Source organism: Jaculus jaculus, chromosome 8, assembly GCF_020740685.1.
Source record: "Jaculus jaculus isolate mJacJac1 chromosome 8, mJacJac1.mat.Y.cur, whole genome shotgun sequence".
Lineage (NCBI taxonomy): Eukaryota > Metazoa > Chordata > Mammalia > Rodentia > Dipodidae > Jaculus > Jaculus jaculus.
In genome coordinates, this window is record NC_059109.1 from 46,149,859 (window position 1) to 46,168,560 (window position 18,702).

The 18,702-nt window shown below is 41.3% G+C and overlaps 1 protein-coding gene across 3 annotated transcripts in view; it reads left to right on the forward strand.

Moving 5' to 3' along the window:
• Positions 1–18,702, forward strand: part of Cstf3 (cleavage stimulation factor subunit 3) — a 94,182-nt gene that overhangs the window by 62,890 nt on the left and 12,590 nt on the right. For 2 of the 3 annotated variants that reach the window (XM_045156835.1, XM_045156834.1), the window contains 8 exons: positions 300–426; positions 3,970–4,047; positions 7,714–7,876; positions 10,108–10,217; positions 12,189–12,305; positions 13,543–13,617; positions 17,067–17,210; positions 18,066–18,168. In XM_045156835.1, the coding sequence (XP_045012770.1) occupies positions 300–426; positions 3,970–4,047; positions 7,714–7,876; positions 10,108–10,217; positions 12,189–12,305; positions 13,543–13,617; positions 17,067–17,210; positions 18,066–18,168 (917 nt within the window). The remainder of the gene's footprint in view (positions 1–299; positions 427–3,969; positions 4,048–7,713; positions 7,877–10,107; positions 10,218–12,188; positions 12,306–13,542; positions 13,618–17,066; positions 17,211–18,065; positions 18,169–18,702) is intronic. The other variant, XM_045156836.1, reaches the window with a different exon arrangement.

Below are 18,702 nucleotides of genomic sequence, written 5' to 3' on the forward strand. Positions count from 1 at the left end.
CCTACCTCTGCCTCCTGAATGCTGGGACTAAAGGCGTGCACCACCATGCCTGGCTCCTTTGTGGCTTTTTATTTTTTATTTTTATTTATTTGAGAGCAACAGACAGAGAGAGAATGGGCATGACAGGGCTTCCAGCCACTGCAAACGAACTCCAGACAATGTACACCCCCTTGTGCATCTGGCTAATGTGGGTCATGAGGAATCAAGCCTCGAACTGGGGTCCTTAGGCTTTACAGGCAAGTGCTTAATCGCTAAGCCATCTCTCCAGCCCATTAATGGTATTTCCTATTTAATCTCAGGGAAGCTGTTGGATCATATGCAGAAAATCAAAGAATAACAGCTGTCCGAAGAGTTTATCAACGAGGTTGTGTTAATCCAATGATCAACATTGAGCAACTCTGGAGAGACTACAACAAGTATGAAGAGGTAAATTAGGCCATAGTAGTTTGTTATACCCATTTTAATGCTTATGCATTGTAGATTTATGGAATCTAGCCTTTCTGTTATCAGGTACCTCAATATGAATATTGCACATTGTCTAGTGGGTTTTTGTTTTGCTATGCGATGGATCAAATACAGGACCTTGTGCATACCAAGCAAGCACTCTACCAACCATATTGTCTATTTTTTTGGTTTTGTTTTTCATATTGTCTATTTTTATTATATTGATTATAATGAAAAGCTACTCCTTTGTTTTTTTTTGTTTTTTGTTTTTCGAGGTAGGGTCTTACTCTAGCCCAGGCTGACCTGGAATTCACTATGGAGTCTCAGGGTGGCCTCGAACTCATGGCAATCCTCCTACCCTCTGCCTCTCGAGTGCTGGATTAAAGGCATGTACCACCACACCCGGCTGCATTTTTTTTTTTTTTTGGTTCATTTTTATTTATTTATTTGAGAGTGACAGAGAGAGAGAGAGGCAAATAGACAGAGAGAGAGAGAATGGGCACGCCAGGGCCTCCAGCCACTGCAAACGAACTCCAGACGCGTGCACCCCCTTGTGCATCTGGCTAACGTGGGTCCTGGGGAATCGAGCCTCGAACCGGGGTCCTCAGGCTTTACAGGCAAGTGCTTAACCGCTAAACCATCTCTCTAGCCCTTTTTTCTTTTTTTTTTATGAAAAGCTACTCCTAATGGTTTTGAAAACCTTTAGGAGTCTCTGTGTTAGAGCCGGGCATGGTGGCACATGCCTTTAGTCCCAGCACTTGGGAGGCAGAGGTAGGAGTTTCGCCATGAGTTCAAGGCCAGCCTGAGACTACATAGTGAATTCTAGGTCAGCCTAGGCTAGAGTGAGACCCTTCCTTGAAAAAATATAAAGTCTTCATGTTAATGTTGCTATTTTATTTTGTTTGTTTGTTTTTCAAGGTAGGGTCTCACTCTAGCCCAGGCTGACCTTGAATTTGTTATGTGGTCTCAGGGTAGCCTCGAACTCAAAGCAATCCACCTACCTCCGCTTCTGAGTGCTTGGATTAAAGGCATGCGCCACCATGCCTGGCTAATGTTGCTGTATTTTTGGGAATATACTGGGAGCATAATATCGTTTGTTATTAGTATGTGTCTATATGAGTGTGGTCGTGCCTGTGCTACAGCATGCTTGTAGAGGTCAGAGTACAACTTTCAAGTTCGTTCTCTCCTGGGTGTAACCCTTTCACCTAATTTCAGTGATGTGATTTTTTAAATTATTTATTTATTTATTTGTTTATTTATTTGAGAGATAGAGAAAAGAGAATTGGCACATCACAGACTCTAGCCACTGAAAACTAACACCAGACACGTGCCACCATGCGTACTAGGGAATCGAACCTGGGTCTTTAGGTTTCGTAGGCAAGTGCTTTTTAGCTACTGAGCCATCTCTCCAGTGCCAGTGACGTAATTTTTTATTTTAGTTTGTGAGATGTGGGTCTGCAATCTAAATCTTTGGACACTGGTGTATGCTTTAACCAGTTAAGCCAATCAGTCCACACATGTAAATATGCACTCACTTTTTGGTTTTTTGAGGTAAGGTCTCACTCTAGCCCAGGCTGACCTGGAATTCACTATGGAGTCTCAGGGTGGCCTTGAACTCATGGTGATGATCCTCCTACCTCTGCCTCCCAAGTGCTGTGATTAAAGGTGTGTGCCATCACACCCGGCTCACTTGTATATTTGATTTAGAAGAACTGGATAGGGTAGTAGAACTCTTCCCTATAGGAATGACCAACCAGTAACTCTCAACTTCTTTGGTCTTTGATATTTAAAATTGTTAAAAACTATAAAGAACTTTTGCTTATTCTGGGATTATAGAGGTTTCAAGACCTGGAACTCATTCAATAGTCCAAGCTTGCCAAAAACTCACAGTGATCTTCCTATCTCTGCCTCTCAAGTGCTGGGATTAAAAGCATGTGCTAATTATTATACCTGTTGGGTACTGCCAGGCACAGGCTGGCACTTTCAGGAGAGGGGCCTGAGCTTCCAGGCATGGCTATGGACTGCAGGCTGCAAGGGGCCACTCCCTCTCCAAGCCCATAGCCCTGTGACCTTTGGCCAGTTAGTTGCCTAAGAAACTCCTTATCAGCCTTCACACAGCCCATCTTCCTGAGACCCTAAATCACCTGACTCCCCCTGCCATTGCCTACATGCTAGAATGAATGTCCCCATATGCTAATTAGGCATCAGAAATGACCTTGGTATGTCCAGTCACCTTAGGACCCTTCCCCCTACCCTCAGATGCTTATAAACCCATTTCACTGACAATAAACACAGAGAGCTGTTCAACTATCTCCCAGGAGTATTTCTCACCCACCCCAGTTGTCTGAGTGTTTTGGGGGGGGGGGCGGTTCCACAGTGAGCCCCTGGAACAAGAACCCAGGAACCCACAAATGCCTGGCCAATTTTCACTTTTAATTTAGCTTTTCTTTATCAATATTTGGTATTAGAAGTTAGATTTGAGAAATACTTAAGACCTTTTGAGGCATCTCTAGCACTCTTTTTTTCCCTTTGGGTTTTCTGAAGTAGGGTCTCCTGCTAGCTCAGGCTGACCTGGAATTCACTATTTGGCCTTGAACTCATGGTGATCCTCCTACCTCTGTTTCCTGAGTACTGGGATTAAAGGTGTCTGCCACCACACCTGGCTTCCCTTTCTTACATGGGTCTGGGATGAGCTTGGGTCCTCATATTTGTAAGACAAGCATTTTACCAACTGAGATAGCTCCTCAGTCTTTTCTGCAATGAAATGTATGGCTGGGGAAATAAACCCAGACTAGTAGGCTTTGCATGCAAGCACTTTTGATCACTGAGCCATCTCCCCAGGGCCTGTTGTTTTTGTTTTTGTTTGTTTGTTTGTTTTTGGTTTATTGAGGTAGAGTCTCACTCTAGCCCAGGCTGACTTGGAATTCACTATGTACTCTCAGGGTGGTCTTGAACTCATGGTGATCCTTCTACCTCTGCCTACCAAGTGCTGAGATTAAAGACTTGCACCACCACTTCCAGCTCTATTTTTATTTTTACTTTTTTAATGAGAGAGATTTGGTACTCCAGGGCCTGCAGCCACAGAAATCGAACTCCAGACGTGCACCGTCTAGTGCGCATGTGCAATTTTGCACTTGCATTACCTTGTGCGTCTGGCTTATATGGGATCTGGAGAGTTGAACATGGGTCTTGAGGCTTCGCAGACAAACACTTAACTGCTAAAACATCTCTCCAGCCCTATTGTTAGTTCTTTGAATAACCTCTATACTGAATTCCCAGTGGCTAGACCACTCTATATTCACTAGAAGTTCATAGAGGTTCCTTTTATCTACATCCTCACCTACATTTGTTATTTAAATTTTTTTTTAGTTTAGCCAGGCATGGTGGTGCACGCCTTTAGTGCCAGCATTTGTTAGGCAGGTATGCTCACCACTATACCACCAACTCTCCACTAATCTCACAACGTGGAAGGCAAAAGTGTAGGAGTTTGAGGCTCTTAATAACAATTTTTTTGACTTTTTTTAGGGTATCAATATTCATTTAGCTAAAAAAATGATTGAAGATCGGAGTAGAGACTACATGAATGCTAGGCGCGTAGCAAAGGTATGGAATTTTATCAGAATGTCTATTTTATGATTGTTTAAATTTGTTATTTATAGCTCAGCTTTCCTGTCTTGTGTTACTCTTGATATTTTCAATCATTAGCAATCTTAACTCATAACATAATTGCAATTCTTCAATATCTGGCTGAGATAAAATATTGGAAATGAAATGGTTATTTATAGTTAATGTTAAGGGGCAAATAGAATAAACTAAATTCAGAAGACATACTTTTTCCTTTCTTCCTTCCTTCTCCCTCCCTTCTTCCCTCTTTCTTTCTTTCTTTTTGTTGTTGTTTTTGAGGTAGGGTCTTGCTCTAGCCCAGGCTGACCTGGAATTCACTATGGAGTCTAAGGTAGACTCCTACTCTCAGTGATCTTCCTATCTCTGCCTCTGAAGTGCTGAGATTAAGGCCATATGCCACCATGTCTGGCCCTCTTCTTCTTTTCCTTCCTTCCTTCCTTCCTTTTTTCATTTTTTCCTTCCTTTTTCCTTTCCCTCCATCCCTCCTTACCTCCCACTCTCTCTCCTTCCCTTCCTTCCTTTTCTTCTGGAGCTCCTATTCCATGGCCTTATACATAATCTACCACTGGGTCACTCCAGAAACTTTACTTTTTTTGATTGACAATTTCCATAAACAATAAACCATGATAATTCTCTCCACCCAGAAATATTTATTTATTTATTTATTTATTTGAGAGAGAATGGGCCCCCCAAGGCCTCTAGCCACAGCAAACTCTAGATAGATATACCACTTTTTGCATCTGGCTTACGTGGATATTGAGGAATTGAACCTGGTCCTTAGGCTTCGCAGGCAAGGACCTTAACCACTAAGCCATCTCTCTCTAGCCCATTGCTTGTTTTTTTGAGACAAGGTCCTGACTGAACTCACTTTTTAACCAAGGCTGACTTGGAGCAATCCTCTAATATCAGTATCAGTATCCCAAATGCTGAAATTAGAAGCATGAACTATTGTGCCTGGTCAGAAATACTTTTCAAAACATAGGAACATAGAAGTACTTTCTCAAATAAATAAAAAATTTGAAAATAAACAGAGACAGTTTATATAGAATTGATGAAGTAGTTCATATTGTTCCCTCATAGTTTCTCTTCTGAATATTGTATTACTCTGTGGTCAGGGTGTGGCTATAAAAGAATCTGGCTCTTGAGGACAGATTTTTTGTTTTGTTTTTATGTTTTTGGTTTGTTTTTTTGAGGTAGGGTCTCACTCTAGCCCAAGTTGACCTGGAATTCACTATGTAATTTCATGGTGGCCTTGAACTCATGGTGATCTTCCTACTTCTGTCTCCCCAGTGCTGGGATTAAATGTGTGCACCATCACACATGGCTGGGACAGATAAAAAAAATGTCTTATTTATTTGTTTGACAGAGAGAATGGGCACATCAGGGCCTCTAGCCACTGCAAATGAATTCCAGCTGCATATACCACCTTGTACATCTGGCTTATGTGGGTACTGAGGAATTGAACCTGGATTTTTTATGCTTTGCAGGCAAGCACCTTAACCACTCTTAAGCCATCTCTCCAGCCCTCGTTTTATTAAATTCTTTGATTTTTTTTTTTTTTAAATTTTCTGAAGTAGGGTTTTACTGTAGCCCAGGCTGACCTGGAATTCACTCTGTAGTCTCATGAATTATATATATATAATTTATTTGTGGGCTGAGGAGATGGTTCAGTGGTTAAAGGGGCTTGCTTGCATGGTCTGATGGCTGGGGTTCAATTCCCCAGTATCCACATAAAGCCAAACACACAAAGTGGTACATGCACCTGGAATTCATTTGCAGTGGCAAGAGACCTGAGCATGCTCATGCTCACTTAGACATGTAGGTCAGAATTTAGATCTCTAGGGTTTGACCTCCTGGTGTCAGGTGTGACCTCTCTCTGTATTACTCCCAGAGTAGAAAACTAACAGAAATGACCTAAGCTGCTGGATATGCCTGCCATGTGAATTCCCTAGTAGAAAATTAACAACCGTGATCCTTTTGACTTCAATGATTATTGGTGGGTAAATGATGAAGACTGTCAAGATGACTTTCTATCTCACCTACACTGGATTCCAGATCTCTCTTTGGTATACTATAGGCTTGTCTCAGCTGACTAGGTTGGGTCAGCAGTTAGGATCAGCTCGTGTGGCTGCTTGGGTGAGAAGTGAATGGGATCCCTTGGTTTCCTGAAATCAAGGGTGGTGTTCCCGGTGATGGAGTATGAGGGCAGGGAGACTGTGGGATGCTGTCTCCACGCACTTTGGAGCTGCTCCATGTTGCTCTCTCCCTCTAGTTCTTTTGATTTTGTAGGGCTGGTGTGTGAGTGGGGAGAATCAGAATCCTTTCCTAGGAGTTCCCAAGGCTCTTGCAGGAGCCCAACCCACATTGATTGCTGCTTCTCTGCAGGGTTCTCACCTGACTTAGGGAGGCCAGGAGGTCATTCTTTGGCACCTCCTGTAGGAGGCAGTAAGTCAGGAAGTCAATCACTGACTGTCCTCTCCTACAAAGTGACGTTAAAGATGGCAACAGGTCTGTACAGAGCCAACTCATTCAAGCTCTAAGTTCCTACAAGGGTGCTTTTTGTTTTGGTAGCTTCAAACATTCAGAATATTAGTGGCATTCTTTTTTTTTTAATTTTATTTTTATTTATTTGAGAGTGACAGAGAGAGAAAGAGGCAGATATAGAGAGAGAATGGGTGCTCCAGGGCCTCCAGCCACTGCAAACAAACTCCAGACATGTGTGCCCCCTTGTGCATCTGGTTAACATGGGTCCTGGGGACTCGAGCCTTGAACTAGGATCCTTAGGCTTCACAGGCAAGCACTTAACTGCTAAGCCATCTCTCCAGCCCAAGTGGCATTCTTTTCTACCTATTCAAAAGGTTCTGTAGGGCTAGAGAAATGGCTCAGCCATTAAAGGTGCTTGCTTACACAGCCTAACAGCTGGGGTTTAATTCCCCACTACTCAAGTAAAGCTAGATTCACAAGGTGGCTTATACATCTGAAGTTCATTTGCAGTGCCTACAGGCCCTGGCACACACACTCTCTGTCTCTCAAATAAATAAATAAATAAAATATATTTGTTTAAAAAATGTTCTATAGGGCTGGAGAGATGGCTTACCAGTTAAGGCTCTTGGCTGTGAAGCCTAAGGACCCAGGTTCAATTCTCCAGGTCCCATGTAAGCCAAATGCACATAGTGTTGCATGCATCTGGAGTTCATTTGCAGTAACTAGAAGCCCTGGCACACCATTGTCTCTCTCTCTCTCTAATAAGTAAATAAAAAAAATTTTTTTAATCTTAAAAAATGTTCTATAGAAATGCTTCAATTTTGGAGGAGTTTACCTCCCAAGCTCACACTTAGTTTTTGGTTTATTTTGGTTTTTGTTGTTGCTGTTTGGCTTTTGGCTTTCCGAGATAATCTCTTGTAGCTCAGCCTGGCCAAAACTCAGTATATAGCCATGTGATCTTAAACTCTTGATTCTCTTACCTTTACCTCCCAAGTGTTAGGATTGCAGGAGTGTTCCACCATGTCTGATTTAGGTTTCAAATTATATTAACATAATTATATCTGGGGAAAAAACTGCCATTCTAAATAAAGTATTTCACTCTGAGTTCACATATATTTGAGTTGTTCTAGGCTCACCAAAACATTCTAAATGTCTGTTTAGGAATATGAGACAGTAATGAAGGGCTTGGATCGCAATGCTCCTTCAGTGCCTCCTCAGAATACGCCTCAAGAAGCTCAGCAAGTAGATATGTGGAAGAAATACATACAGTGGGAAAAGAGCAACCCTCTGCGAACAGAGGACCAGACCCTTATAACAAAGAGAGGTAACAAGACTGACCCTTCCTGACTCCACTTATATAGATGTTAAGTCCTCTGATATCTCCATTGACTACTTGAGGCTCTGCTTCCACCCCTAAGTTCTCACTATGTAGCCTAGACTGGCTTCTACCTTATGGTACTCTTGTGTTAGCTTCTTATGTGCTGGGGGCACATGCCCAGCTGAGGCTTCTGTTTTTTGTTTTTTCTGAGGTAGGGTCTCACTTTATCCCAGACTGACCTGGAGTTCACTCTGTAGTGCCAGGCTAGCCTTGAATTTGCATCAATCCTTCTACCTCTGCCTCCTGAGTACTGGGATTAAAGGCATGTGCCACATACTTAGCCAAGTTCCTATATTAGACTTTTTGGTGCTATAAATTTCTATTTCACAACTTTTTTGGTTTTTGTTGTTGTTGTTTTGGTTTTGTTTGTTTGTTTTTTGAGGTAGGATCTCATTCTAGCTCAGGCTGACCTGGAATTTACTATGTAGTCTCAGGGTGGCCTCGAATTCATAGCCATCCTCCTAACTCTGCCTCCTGAGTGCTGGGATTAAAGGCATGCACCATCATGCCTGGGTTTTTGTTGTGTTTTATTTTATTTTTTTTTTTTTTTGAGGTAGGGTTTTGCTGTAGCCCAAGCTAACCTGGCATTCACTATGTATTCTCAGGGTGGCCATGAGCTCATGGAGATCCTCCTACCTCAGGCTCCTGAGTGCTAGAATTAAAGACATGTGCCACATACCCAGCTATTTTTATTTTTGTATAATTTCAATTTCTCTACTGAGATTTACATATTGGCATCTTTTTCTTTAGACCCTTAAACATATTTATTATAGTAATTACTGTAAGGGTTAAGTTTGAGAATAGAGGACCCGGAGAAGGTGTTTCTTGGGCCTAAGATTTTATTTAACACTGGGTGAAAGAATGGCAGGATTCACAGAGAAAGGGAAGAGCTACCATTCCAGTCCTCCATTTGTAATTTTATTTTCAGGAGGGTTGGTCTGATACAAACTACTCTGCTACTACTAGATTTTAAAAGTTGATTGTATTCTTTAATTTTTGCCTGCTCACTCACCTGTAGAACTTTGCAAATATTGTTCCTTTTCTTACACTAATTTTTGTAGTACTGGGAGCCAAACCCTGGGCTATATACATGCCACAAGAGCACTCTGTCACAGCCACATCTCTAGAAGCTTACAGTAATTTTCTATCTATTCTTGTCCTTCCTCTGTTCCACTTAGCTGTCAGCTGAGCAGCTTCTGTCCTTAGGCCTCACTTTAGATGTTTGGTTACTTAGTGAAGCCTTTCTTAGGTTCTATCATTTTGTTGTCTTGCTGCCGTAAGTTTTAGAATATACCTTAATTTTCACAGTTCTTTTTATATTTGTTTTCTTTCTTTCTCTCTCTCTCTTTTTTCTTTTTTAAGGTACTGTCTTGCTCTAGCCCAGGCTGACCCGGAATTCATAATATCGTCTCAGGGTGGCTTCAAACTCATGGTGATACTCTTACATCTGCCTCCCGAGTGCTAGGATTAAAGTCATGCACCACCATGCCTGGCTGTACTCTACATTTTTAATATACTGTTTGGTTTTTTTTTGTTGTTGTTTTTTTCGAGGTAGGGTCTCACTCTGGCTCAGGCTGACCTGGAATTCACTATGTAGTCTCAGGATGGCCTTGAACTCTTGGTGATCCTCCTACCCCTGCCTCCTGAGTGCTGGGATTAAAGGCATGCGCCACCACGCCCGGCTTTAATATACTGTTTTTTAAATATACTTTATTATCATCTGTGTATGCTACATACTTCTTGAATATAGGACGTCTTACTTTCATGCCTCTAACATATATGACTGCTGTTCAATGCTCAATAAATATTAACATGGTAAATAATAAACAGAAGAGAATTTGGATGATAGTGTTAGAAGTCACTAACACTTTTTTTTTTTTTTTTTTTTTTTTTTTAGTTTTTCAAGGTAGGGTCTCACTCTAGCCCAGGCTGACCTGAAATTCACTATGTTGTCTCAGGGTGGCCTCGAACTCACAGTGATCCTCCTACCTCTGCCTCCCGAGTGCTGGGATTAAAGGCATGCGCCACCACACCCGGCTCACTAACACTTTTTACTACTAATTATCATGTTATTGAGGACCCTATCTGAGTCTATTAATTTAGTTGTGATGCTTGTATTGATATCCTTACAAGTAATATGTTTTTAATAGAATGCTTTTGTGAATATCTTCCCTTAGTTATGTTTGCTTATGAACAGTGCCTGCTTGTGCTGGGCCATCACCCTGATATTTGGTATGAAGCTGCCCAGTATCTGGAGCAATCAAGTAAACTGCTTGCAGAAAAGGGAGTGAGTATTCCATCCCCAAACCGTTTTGTTTTCTTTATCATTTTGATATTTGTTTGTTTGTTTTTTCAAGGTAGGGTTTCACTATAGCCCAGGCTGATCCAGAATTCATTATGCAGTCTCAGAGTGGCCTTGAACTCATGGCAATCCTCCTACCTCTGCCTCCTGAGTGCTAGGATTAAAGGTGTATACCTCACCCATCCTACTTGCTTAGAATTAACAATAGCTGGGAGATTTTTGTTTGTTTGTTTTTCTTGAAGGAGATTCTTTTTTTTTCTCAATTTTTATTAACATTCTCCATGATTATAAAAAACATCCCATGGTAATACCCTCCCTCCCCCCACTTTCCCCTTTGAAATTCCATTCTCTATCATATCCCCTCCCCACCTCAATCAGTCTCTCTTTTATTTTGATGTCATGATCTTTTCTTCCTCTTATGATGGTCTTGTGTAGGTAGTGTCAGGCACTATGAGGTCATGGATATCCAGGCCATTTTATGTCTAGAAGGAGTATGTTGTAAGGAGTCCTACCCTTCCTTTGGCTCTTACATTCTTTCTGCCACCTCTTCCACATTAGCCTTGGAAGGTGTGATCGAGATGTTACTCAGTACTCCATTCACTTCTTTCCAGCACTATGATACCTTCTGAGTCATCCCAAAGTCACTGCCATCTGAAAAGAGAAGATTCTCTACCCAAAGTGAGAGTAGCATTAATATAAGGGTATAAATATCAAGAGAAGTGCTTACTGGGCAGTTTCATAAGCATAGTATATATATTTTTCTAGACATCAGCAGGTGTTACACCCCTAGGGCTCATGACTACCCCTGTTTTAAGTTTTCAGTATCAGGGATGTATTCCCCCCATGGAGCGGGCCTCCAGTCCAGTTGGAGGGCAGTTGGTTTCCACCATGACAGATGTGCCACTATTGCCCCTGTTGGCTCATTTGGCCAGGCTGGCCAATTATAAGGCTTGCAATGTCCACTGTTGAGTATCTTCACTGGTGGTATCTCTTTCTCCCATTGAACTACATGTAGAATGGCTTCTTCCAGCTTTCTGTCAGCTGATCTACATGGAAGAGGTTATCAGCTCAGTTCCAGCAGGATTTCTCAGTGGTCTTGCATCCCAAGTATGTGGAATCTTCAGCAATAGGGTCTTACCATCTATTCCTGGTGGGAAACCAAGGGCCTCGGAAATGGCCTATAATGTTTTGGGGGTATCAGGGACCTCCCGGGCCAACAAGTCACTGGAGGTATCCCATCCCTGGTACTGAACATTTTCTAACAATGATCTATGGTTCCTGAGTGTTCCATTGTCTGATACCAGAGGATTCCATATGATTTGTTTGCATCCTCTTAGATTTTGATTAGCCTTCCCTCCACCTTTCCTTTACTCAACCTCTTCCCCTGATCTCACTTTGGGCCTTTTCACCCCCGTTAATCTATTCTTCTACTTACATATATACAATACCAACCTATTAAGTACCCTCCTCACTTCCTTTCTCTTCCCTTTATATCTCCTTTATTAACTTACTGGCCTCTTGAAGCAGATTCTTACTGTAGTCCAGGCTGACCCAGACCTCAATCTGTAGCCCTGGGTGGCCTTAAACTCATGATGATCCTCCTACCTCAGCCTCTCCAGTGCTAGGATTAAAGGTATGTGCCACCATGCTGCCTTTAGTGACTGTTATTTTAATATAGTCAAGTGGTACCTCATGTAAAGTATTTGTGGGATTCTCCTGTAAGTTAAAGTAATGGGGACTAGAGTAGAGCTGGTAGTAGAGTCCCCTTGAGTTGAATTCCTAGAACCCTTTTCCCTTACACAGAAAAGCTGAAATTTCTTTTAGAATTCAGAAACGCAAGTGACTGTATGTATGTGTTTCTTTTCATATGTACATATAAGTAAAGCACATACCATTTTATTAATTTTGTTTCAACTATATTCAAATTATTGAGATGAGCTTTCTTTTTTATCCTAGGATATGAACAATGCCAAATTATTTAGTGATGAAGCTGCTAATATTTATGAAAGAGCCATCAGCACTTTATTAAAGAAGAATATGCTGCTTTATTTTGCATATGCAGATTATGAGGAGGTGAGAGGAATAAAAAGGTTTAGAACATTCTTTTGCATAAATGTGTATATGCATAGGGTTTGTGTGTGATGTGTGGTGTATGCACCTGTGTATACAGATAAATGTGTCCTATGCTCATACATGCAGAAACCAAGAAGAGCATCAGGTGTCTTTCCCTTATTGCTCATACCCACATAGTTCCTTGAGATGGGCTCTCTTCCTTAGCCTGGAATTGCTAGCTTAAAAAAAAATTATTTAGTTATTTACATATTTGGTATAGAGGCAGATAACAAAAAGAGACAATAGGAGCACCAGGACCTCTAGCTTCTGCCAGCAGATGCATGTGCCACCTTGTGCATCTGGTTTTACATGGGTACTAGAGAATCAAACATGAGTCCTTTGGCTTTGCCAGCAAGCACCTTTAACCAGTAAGCAATTTCTCCAGCCCAGCTCCTAGCTTTTTACATGAGCCCTGGAGAGTTGCACTTGGTGGTCTGTGGCCCCTGATGCTTGAGTGGCAAAATTTACTTTGAAAGCTGGGCATGGTGACACATACCTTTAATCCTAGCACTTGGGATGCGGAGGAAGGAGAATCACTTTGAGTTCAAGGCCACCCTGAGACTGCATAGTGAATTCCATGTCAGCCTGTGCTATAGTGAAATCCTACTTCAAAAAACCAAAAAAAAAAAAAAAAATTATTTTGGTCCATATGTGTGTATATAGGCAGGGGGTGGGACAGAGTGCCAGGGCTTCTTGGAACTACAAATAGATACCATTCAGATTATGTTGGTGGCCTGGCAGTTAAATCCAGTGTTGACAGACTTCAAGCAAGTACCTTTAACCTCTGAGCCATCTCCTCAGCTAAAGGCAAACTCTCTTAAATATTGAGCCATCTCTCCTAGAACTTTCTTATAATATGATTTTTTTTTGAGACCTGGCTTTGTTATGTAGCCAGACTGGACTTGAACTCCTGAATGCTGGGGTTACAGGTGTATGCCACCATATCCAGTGCTTATAATTTCAATTTTTACTAAAGAATAATTTTTTTTCTGGAAGCTTCCTTCCAGACAAATTACTTTTCATAACTAAAGATGATACAGTAAACAGTTGTTAGTCCTCAAGCTCATTAAATTTATGTGTAATATAAGTTGGTGCCTTTATGTGTATAGTGGGAACAAGGGAGAGCAGCCTCTTCCTTAAAGCTCAAATCTGCATGGTTATGAGTATGTATTTATATTCACTTTTGTGCCACTTGTAGAGCCGTATGAAGTATGAGAAGGTTCACAGTATATATAACAGACTTCTGGCAATTGAGGATATTGACCCCACTTTGGTGAGTAATTTTGTAACTCTCCAACCATTAAAGTCTCATTAACAACAAAACCTTTTAATTTACATATAAGAAAATACATTGTTTTTGTCGTCTTAATGAATAAATCATTGGATCCACCATCACAATGAAGATACTGTTGGGCTTTGTGGTACATGTCTGTAATCCTAGTTGGGAGTTGGAGAGAAAAGAATCAGAGTTCAATGTCATCTTGACTACATTGACTACATAGTGATGTTGAGGCCAAGCTGCATTACATAATATCTTGTCTCAAAAAATAGGCCGGCTGGGTGAGGTGATTCACACCTTTTAGTCCCAGCCCTCGGGAAGCAGAGGTAGGAGGACCATCGAGAGTTTGAGGACAGCCTGAGCTAGAATGAGGCCCTGCCTCAAAACAAAATACAAACAAAATGGGCTGGAGAGATAGGTTAGCGGTTAAGGCACTTGCCTACAAAGCTAAGGACCTAGGTTTGATTCTCCAGTACCCACATAAGCCACATGCATAGGTGCCGGGTGTCTGGAGTTCATTTGCAGCGGCTAGGGTCTCATGTCCACCCATCCTGTACTTATCTATCTGCCTCTTTCTCTCTTTCTCAAATAAATAAATAAATAATATTTTTTAAAAAAATCATCTGGAGAGATGGCTTAGTGGTTAGTTAAGACATTTGCCTGAAAAGCCTAACAACCAGGGCTCAATTCTCTAGTACCCACATAAAGCCTGATATACATACAAGGTGGTACATGATTTGTTTCCAGGAGGCCCTGGTGCATTCATTCTGTCTATCTTCTCTCTCTCTCAATCTGATTGCAGATAAGGGAATAAATAAAATTAAATTAAAAACTAACAAATTAGGGGCTAGAGAGATGGCTTAGTGGTGAAGGCACTTGCCTGCAAAGCCAAAGGAACCAGGTTTGATTTCCCGGACCCATGTAAACCAGATGCACAAGATGGCACATGTATCTAGAGTTCATTGACAGTGACTGGAGGCCCTGGCACACCCATTCTCTTTCTCTCTCAAATAAAAAAAAATAATTTAAAAAATAACACATTAGGACTAGAGAGATGGCTTAACAGTTAAGGTGCTTGCCTGTAATGCCTAAGGACCTAGGTTCAATTCTCCAGTACACAGATAAGCCAGATGCACAAAATGGCACATGTTTCTGGAGTTTATTTCCCGTGGCTAGAGGCCCTGGCATGCCCCTACCTCTGTCTCTGTCTTTCTCTACCTCTTTCTCTCTTCCTCTCTCTGTCAAATACATAGTGTGTGTGTGTGTGTGTGTGTGTGTGTGTGTGTGTGTGTGTGTGTTTTCTAGGTAAGGGTCTCACTATAGCCCAGGCTGACCTGGAATCCACTATGTAATCTCAGGGTGGCCTTGAACTCAAAATGATCCACCTACCTCTGCCTCCCAAGTGCTAGGATTAAAGGTGTGTGCCACCATACCTGGGTTAAAAAACATATATATATATTTTTTTTTTTCTTTTTTCGAGGTAGAGTCTCACTCTGGTCCAGGCTAACCTGGAATTAACTCTGTCATCTCAGGGTGGCCTTGAACTCATGGCAATCCTCCTACCTCTGCCTCCCGAATGCTGGGATTAAAGGCATGCGCCACCACGCCCAGCAAAAAACATATAGTTTTAAAAATAACAAATTAGGGGCTAGAGAGATGGCTTAGCAGTTAAGCGCTTGCCTTTGAAGCCTAAGGACCCTGGTTCGAGGCTTGATTCCCCAGGACCCATGTAAGCCAGATGCACAAGGTGGCACATTCATCTAGAGTTTGTTTGCAGTGGCTGGAGGCCCTGACACACCCTTTCTCTCTCTGTCCGTCTGTCACTCTCAAATAAAGAAAGAAACAAAAATAAATAAATAACAAATGAGGGCTAGAGAGATACAGTTCAGATACTCAATACCCATGTTAAGCCATATGCACAAAGTAGCATATGCATCTCGAGTTCATTTGCAGTAGCAAGAGGCCGTGATGTGCCCATTCTCTTGCTCTCTCTCTCTCCCTGCTTGCAAATCAATAGTTGTTTTTTTTTTTTTTTTTAAACTTAGCATGTATCTCTAAATACCAGGGGAAAAAAGGTAGGTATGGATTCAATAGTGTTATCTTATAATCCTGCTTTTAGTTTCTTGGATGGTCAGGGTTTTTTAAATTTTATTATTTGAGAGAAAGAGGCAGGGTGAGGGGGGAAAGAAAGAGAGAGAGGGAGGGAGGGAGAGGGAGAGAATGGGTGCACCAAGGCCTCCAGCCACTACAAATGAACTCCAGATGCATATGCCACCTTGTATATCTGGCTTGTGTGGGTCCTGGGTAATCAAGCCTCAAACTGGGGTCTTTAGGCTTCACAGGCAAGCACTGAACCGCTAAGCTCTCTCTCCAGCCCAGGAGTTTTATTTACTTATTTATTTATTTTTACTTAATAATTTATTTATTTTAGAGAGAGAGAGGACAAAGGGAGAGAATGGGCCCACCAAGGCCTCCTATCACTACAAATGTACTCCAGATGCAAGCACAACTCTACATCTGGCTTCACTGGGTACTGGCAAATCAAACCTGAGCCATTGGGCTTTACAAGCAAGCAAGTGCCTTTAACTGCTGAACCATCTCTCCAGTCGTGAGGATTTCTTTTCTCCTCCTCCTTCTTCCTCTTCTTCTCTTCCTCCCCTTTCTTCCTTCCTTTCCTCTTCCTTCTTCCTCTCCTTCCTCTTTTTTTCTTCAAGACAGGGTCTTTTCCCCAGGCTGTCCTGGAACTCACTTGTAGCGCTAGGCTGGCCTCAAATTCAGTGATCCTCTTACCTCAGTTTCCCGAGTGCTAGAATTAAAAGCATGGGACAATACACCTAGTGAGGATTTTTGTTTTTCAGCATCAACTTTATTTTTTTAATTTGAAAGTGTCTCAGAAAGCTTTTAAAAAAATCAGAAATTAATTATGAAAATATTTTACTAACTTCATTCTTTGGTTATTTCTTATTGCGGCTCTGTAAGAACAGACTGTTCCCAAAACTCCAGGGAAGAAAATCAGTCCAAGTATAAGTTTAACCAACTAGTCTTGACATCATGTCTTGACAAATACGTAAGAGCAGACCTTAAGGCCTACAGCCCCACTCCCAAGCACAAGGTTAAAAGCCTATGTGGCAAAATATTAAGACCCCTTTATATTTTATTTATTTTTTGTTTTGTTTTTGTTTTTGTCTTTCCAGGCAGGTTCTCACTCTAGTTCAGGCTAACCTGGAATTCACTATGTAGTCTCAAGGTGGCTTTGAACTCATGATAGTTTTCTTGCCTCTGCCTCCCAAGTGCTGGGATTAAAAGCGTGTGCCATCACACCTGGCTTCTGATGAAGATTCTTATGTAGGAAACATTAGCACTGTAATTAGATGTGCTGGTATTAAATGTGATAAGGACTACATTTTGTCTAATTTTTAGAATGCAAATTTTCTTTGGCATAGGTATATATTCAATATATGAAATTTGCAAGGAGAGCAGAAGGTATCAAATCTGGAAGAATGATATTTAAAAAAGCAAGAGAGGACACCAGAACCCGCCATCATGTCTATGTTACCGCAGCACTCATGGAGTATTACTGTAGTAAGGTAAATACTGACCTATGTATATAAAGATGACGCAGTTTCCTTCATCTGAGATCTAGTTTTTAAAAGTAGTCCTAGTTTATGTCACTCATCTTGAATTGCTTCATTTATAAAAGAAGTCTTAAGTTTACCTGTGTAATATTATGTGTAGCATTATCCAACTCCTCAATTGCCTGCAATGAATGTCTTATAAAGCTGCATATTTCCTTTTTTCTTTCTTGTTGATAGATTTCAGTACTAAGGTCTGTATCCAGGGCTCTGTGTATCCTAGACAAGCTTTCTGCCACTGAGCTGTACCCCCAGCCCCAAGCTACACCTCAACCCTATCTTTGGATATTTTTATTTTCGCAGTGATAGGGACATATTAGTGAGCATTCTACCACTGAGCTACATCCCCAATTCAGACTTTGGTTATTTTTTTTGAGGAAGGGTCTCACTAGTAGGTAAGATTAAAATTAAACTCATGCTTCCCCCTCCCAAATGCTAGATTATAGGCATAAGCCACCACTCCTGGTCTTGGTATATCTCTCAGACAAAACATACTGGTAGTAGTAGAACCCTGTCCTTAGGCTTTGCAGAGAATCACTTTAACAGCTAAACCATCTCTCCAAGCCCTTCCTTGTCATATTTATGTAAATGTAGTAATTTTTGTTTGGTTGGTTTTTGTGAGACACAGTTTCACTGTATGAATCAGGCTGGCTTGAACATTTAGCAAATTCTCCTGCCTCTACTTCACAAGTGCTAAAATTATAAGCATGCACCCCCACACCCAGCATATATTGGGGTTTTAATATTCTTTTGAATATATTGCCTGATTTTATATCATGGAAATCAGCACTCTCCCATATTTTCTTCTAGGATAAATCTGTTGCCTTTAAGATTTTTGAGCTGGGACTAAAGAAATATGGAGACATTCCAGAATATGTCTTGGCTTATATTGACTATCTCTCTCACCTCAATGGTAAGTTGATTCTCTTGGTTATGGTTAATGTTAAAGCATATGAAATCATAGACTTGGGTACTTTCTTGTTTATCATGTTGAATATGTTACATTTTCCACCTCACACTAGCAACAGGTACTTAGTAGGCACCCAAGAAATAGTTGTGGCCTATCAACCATAATTCTTTATTTCTTTTGAAACAGGGTCTAATGGCCTGGGAAGATGGCTGAGTGGGTCAAGTGCTTCCACAGAAGTATAAGGACCCAAGTCTAGATCCCCAAAATCCATGTAAAAGCTAGGCACTGGGACTATGCTCCTGTCTAACACTCGGGAAGCTGAATCAATGAGCTCAGTGAGACTTTGTATGGTAGCGTGACAGAGGAAGACACCTGACATTGATGTCTGGCCTCCACACACATACATGCATGTCCACCTGCACACACATAACTTTTATACATGTACATATATATACACATGCCCCACAAAAAGAGAAAAGGTGTTTTGACTATCCCAGGCCAGCCTCAAACTCACTATTAAGCCAAAGATAATCTGGA